Source organism: Procambarus clarkii, chromosome 66 (assembly GCF_040958095.1).
Source record: "Procambarus clarkii isolate CNS0578487 chromosome 66, FALCON_Pclarkii_2.0, whole genome shotgun sequence".
Lineage (NCBI taxonomy): Eukaryota > Metazoa > Arthropoda > Malacostraca > Decapoda > Cambaridae > Procambarus > Procambarus clarkii.
In genome coordinates, this window is record NC_091215.1 from 27,137,357 (window position 1) to 27,149,856 (window position 12,500).

The 12,500-nt window shown below is 50.3% G+C and overlaps 2 protein-coding genes across 2 annotated transcripts in view; one reads left to right on the plus strand and one right to left on the minus strand.

Moving 5' to 3' along the window:
* The window catches only part of LOC123769360 (uncharacterized), a 183,775-nt gene that overhangs the window by 154,620 nt on the left and 16,655 nt on the right, over positions 1-12,500 (minus strand). The gene's annotated exons all lie outside the window — the stretch shown is intronic.
* On the plus strand, positions 8,873-10,006 carry LOC123769386 (uncharacterized). Its single transcript, XM_045760496.2, has one exon. It carries the CDS (start codon positions 8,873-8,875, stop codon positions 10,004-10,006), a length of 1,134 nt encoding a protein of 377 aa, XP_045616452.2.

Consider the following 12,500-nt stretch of genomic DNA (forward strand, 5'->3'; position numbering starts at 1 on the left):
CTGCTTCTCCATCTTGTAAATCAGCCTGCTTCTCCACTTTGTAAATCAGCCTGCTTCTCCACTTTGTAAATCAGCCTGCTTCTCCACTTTGTAAATCAGCCTGCTTCTCCACTTTGTAAATCAGCCTGCTTCTCCACTTTGTAAATCAGCCTGCTTCTCCACTTTGTAAATCAGCCTGCTTCTCCACTTTGTAAATCAGCCTGCTTCTCCACTTTGTAAATCAGCCTGCTTCTCCATCTTGTAAATCAGCCTGCTTCTCCATCTTGTAAATCAGCCTGCTTCTCCACCTTGTAAATCAGCCTGCTTCTCCACCTTGTAAATCAGCCTGCTTCTCCACCTTGTAAATCAGCCTGCTTCTCCACCTTGTAAATCAGCCTTTCGTGAGCACCACTGTCAAATGCTTTGTGACAATACAGGAAAAGACAGTCTACCCAGCCATCTCACGGCTCACAAAGCACAACACACTATAAAATTCTACGAGATTTCAAATATAAAAAAATGTATTTTGAACATAAGAAAATATTCTTCCTACCTCCAGGAAATCTACATGTTTAACGAAGTGATTTGCATCACTTCAAGACATGCACATATACATAATATACATACATACATAATATATATACATACATATACAATAGACATTCATGCACATAAGACATAGACACACATACTGTCTCTGGCGAGACAGGCTACACTGAAGGCTTCAAGACGCCGTGAACAGTGCGACAGTGAACATAAATAGGATATATTAGAGCCTGAGAAACCATTGTCAGAATGAGAAGGATGAGAACCAGGGCGCAAGGTTGTGCTGCGACCAGTCACAGCAAACGTGCTGTGACTGGTCGCAGTAAACTGCTGGAGATAGTTGTCTAAGTTTTATTTTTAAGTTTTGCCCCGAGGGGCGAGTTTATTGGGCAGCGCCACTCATCCTGTGAGTGGACACACCGCCATAGTGACAGTATTGGGCAGCGCCACTCATCCTGTGAGTGGACACACCGCCAAAGTGACAGTATTGGGCAGCGCCACTCATCCTGTGAGTGGACACACCGCCAAAGTGACAGTATTGGGCAGCGCCACTCATCCTGTGAGTGGACACACCGCCAAAGTGACAGTATTGGGCAGCGCCACTCATCCTGTGAGTGGACACACTGCCATAGTGACAGTATTGGGCAGCGCCACTCATCCTGTGAGTGGACACACCGCCATAGTGACAGTATTGGGCAGCGCCACTCATCCTGTGAGTGGACACACCGCCAAAGTGACAGTATTGGGCAGCGCCACTCATCCTGTGAGTGGACACACCGCCATAGCAGCATGTACAACACTCCCCAATAGGGAGAAAACCCGCTGGGTTGTTCATCCTGTCATTTGTACCCAGAGACAGCTGGGACTTGCTTAACTGTGCCAAAGTAACTGTAAAGTATTTATCAAAGATTCAAGATTGAAGATCGCCAGCATCACTCTCCACCTCTGACTACACACACACACACACACACACACACACACACACACACACACACACACACACACACACACACACACACACACACACACACACACACACACACCACACACACCAACCACACACACACACACACACACACACACACACACACACACACACACACACACACACACACAGAGGTGATATGATCACTACATACAAAATAGTAACAGGAATTGATAAAATCGACAGGGAAGATTTCCTGAGACCTGGAACTTCAAGAACAAGAGGTCATAGATTTAAACTAGCTAAACACAGATGCCGAAGAAATATAAGAAAATTCACCTTCGCAAACAGAGTGGTAGACGGTTGGAACAAGTTAAGTGAGAAGGTGGTGGAGGCCAAGACCGTCAGTAGTTTCAAAGCATTATATGACAAAGAGTGCTGGGAAGACGGGACACCACGAGCGTAGCTCTCATCCTGTAACTACACTTAGGTAATTACACACACACAGTGAACAAGTGAGCATACACCAACAGAGAGCCAGTAGGTCCAGCCATATCTCCTGCTTCATACCTGGTTGATGGGGTTGTGGGAGTTCTTCTACTGCCCAAGCCCGACCCGAGGCCAGGCTTGACTTGTGAGAGTTTGGTCCACCAGGCTGTTGTTGCTTGGAGCGGCCCGCAGGCCCACATACCCACCACAGCCCTCCCTAGGAGAGACTAGTGCAGGATCTCGTATACCCAACCCTGACCTTCCCTGCACGCCCCTGCGCCTCCCCACTGGATTACCCAACAACATTCACCCGCGCTTGGAATCCTAAACACTAAAATTGCAGTGCTCAATATCGGAGTGCCTCAGAAGACCCACTTTCATACACACAAAAACATACAAGAGACATACAACCCATACATAACACAGCTTCACATTACCATATTGTTGACCAGACCACACACTAGAAGTTGAAGGGACGTCGACGTTTCGGTCCGTCCTGGACCATTCTCAAGTCGAAACGTGGTCGTCCCTTCACCTTCTAGTGTGTGGTCTGGTCAACATACTTCAGCCCCGTTATTGTGACTCCTCGCCTGCATTACCATATTGTGTTGTGAGAGGCGATGCCTCAGATACAACACACAGAATGGACGGAATAAGGACCTACACCGTAAGTCACACCGTAGGTAGGTCACCGTAGTCACAGTGACGTACCTCACTGTAGGGGGCCAGGAGCCCCTCTGGGAGCCCCCTACAGGTCAGCCATGCCAGGATAACCCATCCGGTTACTGGCCACACTCACCAGCGCTTAACCATCACTCCGACCTAATGGGTTGTTACACCCCCCAAAAAAATTCACGTTTTGTATTATTAAACCGGCCCCACGGGGCATACGGATATCTGAAGACCCTAACCTAACCAGTCGAAGTATTGCTAGGCCTAATATACGCTATCATAGGCCTGATATCTTTCACACACACATGATATACTAATCCTAGGAATGTTTGAAGTTTGGTTTTAGTCTCGGATTGTCGTAACTCCTCTACACAATAGTCCATGTGTGTAGATGGGAGAAAATATCTTGAGGTTATCTTGAGGTTATCTTGAGATGATTTCGGGGCTTTTTTTAGTGTCCCCGCGGCCCGGTCCTCGACCAGGCCTCCACCCCCAGAAAGCAGCCCGTGACAGCTGACTAACACCCAGGTACTTATTTTACTGCTAGGTAACAGGGACATAGGGTGAAAGAAACTCTGCCCATTGTTTCTCGCCGGCGCCTGGGATCGAACCCAGGACCACAGGATCACAAGTCCAGCGTGCTGTCCGCTCGGCCGACCGGCTCCCTATAGTTGCTACAGTGTCTCGGGAGCACAGGCAGGTGTGTGCAGTCACGTGTTGGCTTCAGGTGTGTAGTTAGGCCTATCAACCTCTGGAGGGTTATTAAGGCTATAACACAAGCTGACTGACGTGGACCCGGATTCACGAAGCAGTTACGCAAGCACTTACGAACGTGTACATCTTTCCTCAATCTTTGACGCCTTTGGTTACATTTATTAAACAGTTTACAAGCATGAAAACTTGCCAATCAACTGTTGTTGTTGTTATAAACAGCCTCCTGGTGCTTCGGAGCTCATTAACTGTTTAATAATTGTAAACAAAGCCGCCAAAAGATTGAGAAAAGATGTACAGGTTCGTAAGTGCTTGCGTAACTGCTTCGTGAATCTGGCCCCCTGGTGAGCTGGAGCTAAACCACATCCCTCGACAAAGAAAACGTAACGACGTTGTTGGTTGTGACAGAGAACGAGATTGAACGTTAAATTACTTAGCCTTTTTCTGTTCATCTTTCTTGTCCTGCTCCGTTCCCTCCTGTTTTATAATGTCCTCTTCCTTGCCTCCTCCTCTTCCTTGCCTCCTCCTCTTCCTTGTCTCTTCCTCCCTTGTCTCTTCCTCCCTTGTCTCCTCCTCCCTTGTCTCCTCCTCTCCCTTGTCTCCTCCTCCCTTGTCTCCTCCTCTCCCTTGTCTCTTCCTCCCTTGTCTCCTCCTCTTCCTTGTCTCCTCCTCTTCCTTGTCGCCTCCTCTTCCTTGTCTCCTCCTCTTCCTTGTCTCCTCCTCTTCCTTGTCTCCTCCTCTTCCTTGTCTCCTCCTCTTCCTTGTCTCCTCCTCCCTTGTCTCCTCCTCTCCCTTGTCTCTTCCTCCCTTGTCTCCTCCTCTTTCTTGCCTCCTCTTACACCCTCAGTATGCTGCTTCCACCTCCTTCCATCATGCTACAATTAAATAGAGGGGACCCAGAGCTGAAGCTCGATCCTGCAAGCTCAGGGAAGTGAGTAAATACACACACACACACACACACACACACACACACACACACACACACACACACACACATACGGTTGAGAGGCGGGACCGGGGAGCCGGAGCTCGGCCCCCGCAAACACAACTAGGTGAGTACACACACACACACACACACACACACACACACCACAGACTAGAAAAGTTACAGAGGCGGAGTCCAAGAGCTAACAACTCCATCTTGTGGCACAAATAGTAAATAGACACCTCCGAGCGGACAGCGCCCGGGTTCGTAGTCTTAGGCGCCCGGGTTCGATTCCACCTAGCAATAAATGGGTACCTGGGAGATAGACAGCTGGCCCGGGCTGCTGCATACTGTGTGTGTGTGTGCGTGTGTGTGTGTGTGTGTGTGTGTGTGTGTGTGTGTGTGTGTGTGTGTGTGTGTGTGTGTGTGTGTGTGCGTGTGTGTGTACTCCTTCAAAACCAAACAGTTAAGTCTCATTAGCATTGAATTTGTCATAAAGATCCCCAAATTAGCCTTCTCCAGTCCTGAGAGCCAGCAAGGTACCCCTCGCCCCAAGCCCTGAGTGGCCCTGAGTGGCCCTGAGTGGCTCTGAGTGGCCCTCAGGGCTGAACAAGTAACGCCAAACAGTGAAACTTGCCCAATAGTTCTCCACTTATGTAAACGAGGCTCCGTGACACACATCACTGTACCGTCACCGTCTGCCTCACTGTACCTGGACACTGTACCTGCACAATGCGGGATGCACCGTAGCACCATCATATAAGAGTAGTAATTAAGAGTCAGAGTAGTTAACAGATGGAATGCATTAGGCAGTGATGTGGTGGAGGCTGACTCCATACACAGTTTCAAATGTAGATATGATAGAGCCCAATAGGCTCGGGCAAGTGCCTAGAAAACAATGGAAAGAGGACAAGCGCTCCAAGGAGATAGACAGATAGACAGAGAGAGACTGAGATTAGTGTGTGATGAGACAGCGGTATGCTCTAATACGGGCTATTCATGCCCGTGCCACCTCTTGGCTGGCTTAATCTTCATCAATCATCAATCAGTGAGTATACTCCGGAGCCAGTACATCTCTCACCCACCACCGACACATCCTGGACACCACCCTTAGCCTACACATGTGTTACGTGGGTGTTGTATCGTGTTGGAGTGTAGCACATGTGGGCCACATACTGAATACCGGAGGTGATAGTCAACATCAGCGTGTGTGTTTAGTAATTGTGTGTGTGTGTGTGTGTGTGTGTGTAGTTTTCGTTAGCTTTGTTTCTGTGAGTGCTATTATGTCTGGGTTTTCTTCTAGTGCCCATTCTCCAAGTTCACTTGTTTTATTTGTAATCCCAAATATTTGTGTGTGTGTGTGTGTGTGTGTGTGTGTGTGTGTGTGTGTGTGTGTGTGTGTGTGTGTGTGTGTGTGTGTGTGTGTGTGTGTGTGTGTAGGGTAACGGTATAGGACCTAACAAATAATTATGAACAGACGGCACCAGGCCTGGAAGACTGTAGCACAGAATAGGAGAAAAACACCCAACAATTCTTCGATAAATCAACGAACTGGAGGAGAAACACGCGCTCAAGTGAATCAAAACTTCAACAATGTTTGAGTGCTTTCCTAACTATTGACAGGCGCTTGCTAACCCCCGTCCGTCAGCGACCTGTCACCTGTCACTCAATCCTCCACTCTCAAAACACGACATACAAAAAGGTCTTCGACTCTCAACTCGCAGAATCATTTAGTTTTTTCATGTGATCAATCTGCCTTTTTCTTTATTTTTTTTGTCAAGATCTCTGGTGTTGAGAATGAGTGGCAGTGGAGGCGTGTGGAGCTCTTAGCTCTTGGGCCCTGGCTCCAGTCTCGCGTTGCTCTATCAGATGTAACATTCGATGAGGATTATAAAGATAAGTTCGCGTGTTACTCAGCCTGCCAGAGCATTAATCAGCTTGACTCACTACTCATGCCCAAGATGAGTGACTCACCACTGCGTGAGTCCCTCACCCTGGGCCACAGGAATATGATAGATCATATTATCGTTCCTTACACCCACATAACATTACTAGGCCTTAAAAGTATATTTATAGAGCATTTCGGGAACTGAATGTGATCAGATGCAGACCAAAGTGTACGGGGGGGAGGGGGGTTTATCAGGGGAAAGCGCCAAGCCATAATGATTATATAGCACTGGGAAGGGGTCAGGATAAGGATTTTGGGATGGGACGGGGGGAAGGAATGGTGCCCAACCACTTGTGGACGGTCGGGGGATTGAACACCGACCTTGTTGTTATTGTTTTAGATTTAGCTATTCAGAATGAAGTGTCCATGTAGCACGGGCTATGGTGAGCCCTTAACTTACCTGGCACAGGAGCGGGTCAAGAAGCACGGGCTATGGTTAGCCTCTGAGCGCCGACCTGCATGAGGCTGTATTTATAGTAAGGTGTCTACCGTACGTGAGACACCTAACTATAAATGCAGCCAAGCCGAGAGAGAGAGGCGCTGTATCACACAAAATACAATGCGGTAATAAATCAAAGGCCGGCCAGCTGGTCAGGTAGATGGTGCGGCTAACACCAGAGATGTATTGACTTGCCGACAATTACAGACGGACCCAAGACACACCAACATGCAGGAGTTGCGGGAGATGACTCGATGTACTTGCTAGACCAGATGGTCTGACTTAAGAGATCAGCTTGAGCCTTCCAGCGCTGCTGTCGGCATGCTGAATGTTCTCTGGGGGAGCTTAGGAGCTGGAGCACGACCCAGTAAGTACTTCTACCCCAGTGAGCCCCGGGCAGAGCTGGGGGAGGAACGCTGGGAGCGAGCCGCCGCCGCGGCCACCAACAATACTCCGGAACTTGACAAGACGATCCATAACAGCTAAGCAATTTTGTACCAGCGACGAGGAAATACTGCACCAGGAACAATACCCGAGGCCACACTCCGCCACTACTCCTGAGCAGTGTGGCCACGCCGACCACCACCACTACCACTACTCTCACGGACCACTACTCGTACTGTGATGACGACCAGGAGGCCTGGTCGAGGACCGGGCCGCGGGGACACTAAAGCCCCGAAATCATCTCAAGATAACCTCAAGATAACGAGGGTGCTCAAGACACACCACGACTGGTGTGTGTAGCTTAGAGGACTTTGACTTAACAACTTGTGTCACTCAGGAATACTTTACTCGACGTTGAGTTGGAGTTACCACCAACACTTATCATTCTACCATGATGAACCTCAACCACCTTGTTTTAGCACAACAATGAACACATTATTAACTAACGGAAACAGGCAGTGTTCAAAAGGTGACGAAGAAACAGAAGAAGAATGTAAGCAACACAGTGAATGGACACAAACGGTAAACAGAACACAGCAAGTGAGAGGTCAAAGGTCAAGCCAGATAAGAGCTATAATCTATACGAGGTACCGACGCTGGAGATATCAGAGCTAAAGCCAGACGTCACAGAGGCCATTAATAAGCGGAGTTTCCCGCTCTTAAGAGAACACAATATTGTAGAGAGCAGAAGCAACAAGAGACACAGATACCATGGAAGGTGTAGTGATGACGGCACAAGTTCACATGGACCAATATCCCCACCAGGAAACATAAGACATAAGGCATGAAGGTAAACCTAGTGAAAGGAGTAGCAGAATGATAGGGACGAGAGAGAGAGAGAGAGAGAGAGAGAGAGAGAGAGAGAGAGAGAGAGAGAGAGAGAGAGAGAGAGAGAGAGAGAGAGAGAGGCGGGAGGGAGTGAGGGAGAGGCATCAGTCAGTCGAGGCAGGCCAAGGAGAGGCTACGATAACGTGGCTTTTGCACAAAAGACCTGCCATCGCCCCCAACTTATGAAGACCTCACAATAGCCAGAGATGCTACGACGTCTTCTGGGGTCCCCCACAGTACCTGTCCCTGGCAACACCAGCACGACGCCCGTGACCACGACGCCCTGGGCCAGGACCCCGACTGCTGGACGTAGGAGGAAGACCAGAAGGCAAGGACTTGCCTCCACTGATACTTCTCCCGCCTGGACCATTGGACTAGTACTGCAGGATATGGAAGGACATTAGAGAAGGCCTGGCGTGAACTCCTTCACACAGGAGACAGGCGCAGGCAACCATTGAAGGCTCTATCACAGAAATTGTCTATTTTGCTTTTCCTAGAGTGAGAAAACTGTCGTTTGTTAGGACGAACTTTTTAACTAAAGGAGAGAAACTTTGTCGTTTAGGAAACAAGACAGAGAGAGAGAGGGAGGGTTGGAGGTGAATAAGAGTGAGGGAGAGTGAATGAGAGTGAGGGAGAGTGAATGAGAGTGAGGGAGAGTGAATGAGAGTGAGATACGGGAAGATATGAGACAGCATTGACCAAAGTGTGTTGGCCCTCCGTGAAAGAAAAACGGGAAAAAATATATCACAAGGGGGATACTATTATAAATGGTCTTCCTACGAGCGGGTGTCGCAGGGGGCCCTCATGCAGGGAGTAATGTATTCATTCCCTCCGTCGCCCATCTCGCTTCCTACTTATCTATCTCCTCCATGTGTCCTTCAACTCCAGGCACACTGAGTTATCTATTATACTTCATCTCGAATCAATCGGTAAAGTTAAGCACCGCTGGATCTGGTCAGTGATTGGATGAGTGACCGCGAGGACAGCCTCGTTCCTTCACCTCGCGTCAACCAGCCCTTCGCCTCGCCACAACCAGCCCTTCGCCTCGCCACAACCCTTCGCCTCGCCACAACCAGCCCTTCGCCTCGCCACAACCAGCCCTTCGCCTCGCCACAACCAGCCCTTCGCCTCGCCACAACCCTTCGCCTCGCCACAACCAGCCCTTCGCCTCGCCACAACCCTTCGCCTCGCCACAACCAGCCCTTCACCTCGCCACAACCAGCCCTTCGCCTCGCCACAACCAGCCCTTCACCTCGCCACAACCAGCCCTTCGCCTCGCCACAACCAGCCCTTCGCCTCGCCACAACCAGCCCTTCGCCTCGCCACAACCCTTCGCCTCGCCACAACCAGCCCTTCGCCTCGCCACAACCAGCCCTTCGCCTCGCCACAACCAGCCCTTCGCCTCGCAACAACCAGCCCTTCGCCTCGCCACAATCAACCCTTCGCCTCGCCACAACCCTTCACCTCGCCACAACCAGCCCTTCGCTTCGCCACAACCAACCCTTCGCCTCGCCACAACCAGCCCTTCGCCTCGCCACAACCAACCCTTCGCCTCGCCACAACCAGCCCTTCGCCTCGCCACAACCAGCCCTTCGCCTCGCCACAACCAACCCTTCGCCTCGCCACAACCCTTCGCCTCGCCACAACCAGCCCTTCGCTTCGCCACAACCAACCCTTCGCCTCGCCACAACCAGCCCTTCGCTTCGCCACAACCAACCCTTCGCCTCGCCACAACCAGCCCTTCACCTCGCTACAACCAGCCCTTCGCCTCGCCACAACCAACCCTTCGCCTCGCCACAACCCTTCACCTCGCCACAACCAGCCCTTCACCTCGCTACAACCAGCCCTTCGCCTCGCCACAACCAACCCTTCGCCTCGCCACAACCCTTCGCCTCGCCACAACCAGCCCTTCACCTCGCTACAACCAGCCCTTCGCCTCGCCACAACCAACCCTTCGCCTCGCCACAACCCTTCGCCTCGCCACAACCAGCCCTTCACCTCGCTACAACCAGCCCTTCGCCTCGCCACAACCCTTCACCACTACGGACGTGTCTGAGGCAGCGGGTCCCGCCCAAGTCTGGCCTCTTCCCGCCTTGTTAAAACTCCCGCCATTGCTTAAGAGGTTCGCAACGCAATACTCAAATCGTGTTTTGATGCGAGATCCAGGACGGCTTTGATGTTCTAACACACTTTCTCTTCCCGGTGCTTTCTCTCCCTTCCTCTATCTCACTTTCCCCCATTTCCTCGCACATTCCCTCACTTTCTCTCTCGCTTGTTCACTTTCCCCGTTCCTCACTTTCCTCTGTTCACCCCTGTTCTTCGTGTTCCCGCCCTTCTCAGTCCGAGGCATGTTATGCAATACTCTCGTGTTATTCAAAAGAATAACATCAGCGGCGTATGCGAGGCTGGCTAACATCAGAACTGCCTTCGGGAACCCGTGTAAGGAATCCTCCAGAACCTTGTATACCACGTATGTAAGACCAATCATGGAGTATGCAGCCCCCCAGCATGGAGCCCGTGCTTTGTCAAGCACGAGAGGAAGCTGGGAAAAGTTTATAGGTATGCCACTAGGCTAGTCCCAGGACTAAAAGGCATGAGTTATGAGGAAAGGCTGAGTGAACTGCACCTCACGTCGCTGGAAGACAGGAGAGCTTGGGGAGACATGATCACTACCTACAAAATTTTCAGAGGCATTTACAGAGTAGACAAGGATGGATTATTTAACATGGGTGGTACACGCACAAGGGGACACAGGTGGAAGCCGAGTACCCAAATGAGCCACAGAGACATTAGAAAGAACTTTTTCACTGTCAGAGTAGTTAGTAAATGGAATGCATTAGGCAGTGATGTGGTGGAGGCTGACTCCATACACAGTTTCAAATGTAGATATGATACAGCCCAGTAGGCTCAGGAATCTGTACACCAGTTGACTGACGATTGAGAGACGGGACCAAAGAGCCAGAGCTCAACCCTCACAAGCACAACTAGACGAGTTGACCACAACAGTTGACAATATCATACCCAACTCTACACAATTACACACACCTTGAATAGTGCCTAACAGCCTGGTGTGTGGTTTGTGTCAACTGATGAATGAATACCTTTAAGTAAAGGTAATCATCCACATTCCTACCCCAATATAATTTATCGCCTCAAACATCGCCCGCAAGAATTCATCATAAAGGAATATTTTTTTGCAATTTACGATTGAAAAATTGTCAAATTAGTCTGGTCGGAATCATTTCAGTAATTAAATTATATATCTGCTTAATTACCGACCTAACTGTCTGATGCAAATTTAATGGTTTTATTGGTAACTGAGACGAGGGCTGGAACTGGTGCTCAGACACGGGCTGAGAGTTGGACCTTGAGTGGTGTTGTGGTGGTGGTGTGGTGGTGGTGTGGTGGTGGTGTGGTGGTGATGGTAGTGTGGTGGTGTTGATGTGGTGGTGGTCTTTGGTGTCGAGTAGCGGTATGTTCACTCTCCCACACTCTCCCACACTCCCCCACACTCTCCCACACTCCCCCACACTCCCCCACACTCCCCCACACTCTCCCACACTCTCCCACACTCTCCCACACTCTCCCACACTCCCCCACACTCTCCCACACTCCCCCACACTCCCCCACACTCTCCCACACTCTCCCACACTCTCTCACACTCTCCCACACTCCCCCACACTCCCCCACACTCTCCCACACTCCCACAAGCTCCCAGAGCCATTCACCACTCTCATAACCCCCTCCCCTCCCCCCCCCCACCCCACCCCAACCTCTGCCAATTTCAGTCAAGTCTCTTTTTGTATTAGACTTTCTCTATTCAGTCTCTTCTTACCCCCCCTTGACGTCTTAAAGCTTAACACATCGTCTCTTTTATATATATATATATAATCCAGTTTTCAACCCCCCCCCCCACCCAGGGTAATACATTCAACAGCAAATCCTGGTTAAGTCTGTGGTGTTCAATACTTCCCATCACAGTCAATCCTTCGACCTCTCCTTCCCTCCCCAGCACGCTCTCTCTCTACCCTCTCTCCATTCATCCTTCAGGTATTTCAACACAAAACTTTTCCATTCGCGGCTGTCAAGTGAAGAGGCTTGAGACCCATCTTCCTCCGGGAACCCATTCACAGCATCTATGTGTTCCTGCTGCTGTTGTTGTTGCTGCTGGTGCTGCTGCTGCTGCTGCTGCTGCTGCTGCTGCTGCTGCTGCTGCTGCTGCTGCTGGTCCCGAGCCCCCAGCCCCCAGCTCTCCTCCTCCTCCAGCGACCAGCACTAGTGCAACACAACTAATTTCTCGAAGTGAAGGTGTCTTGTACTCGAGGTGTTGGCAGTCTGCTGTACAGTAGGGATGGAGGGACGGAGGGAGGGAACGTCTAACGAGAGGGAACGTCAACGGAACGTCGAGACGTCGAAGGAGGGGAAATGTCCACGGTGGAGCTTGGAGGGGAACTTACCTTACCAAGAATCTAAGAAATGTAGAGATGATTCAAGGATTGTTTATCAAACCCGCTGTAATATTGAGTAACGTGTGTGTGTGTGTGTGTGTGTGTGTGTACTCACCTAATTGCGCTTGCGGGGGGGTTGAACTTTG

Excerpts from the sequence above, each read along its gene's own strand:
- LOC123769386 (XM_045760496.2), top strand. The coding sequence starts at position 8,873 with ATGAGTGACCGCGAGGACAGCCTCGTTCCTTCACCTCGCGTCAACCAG.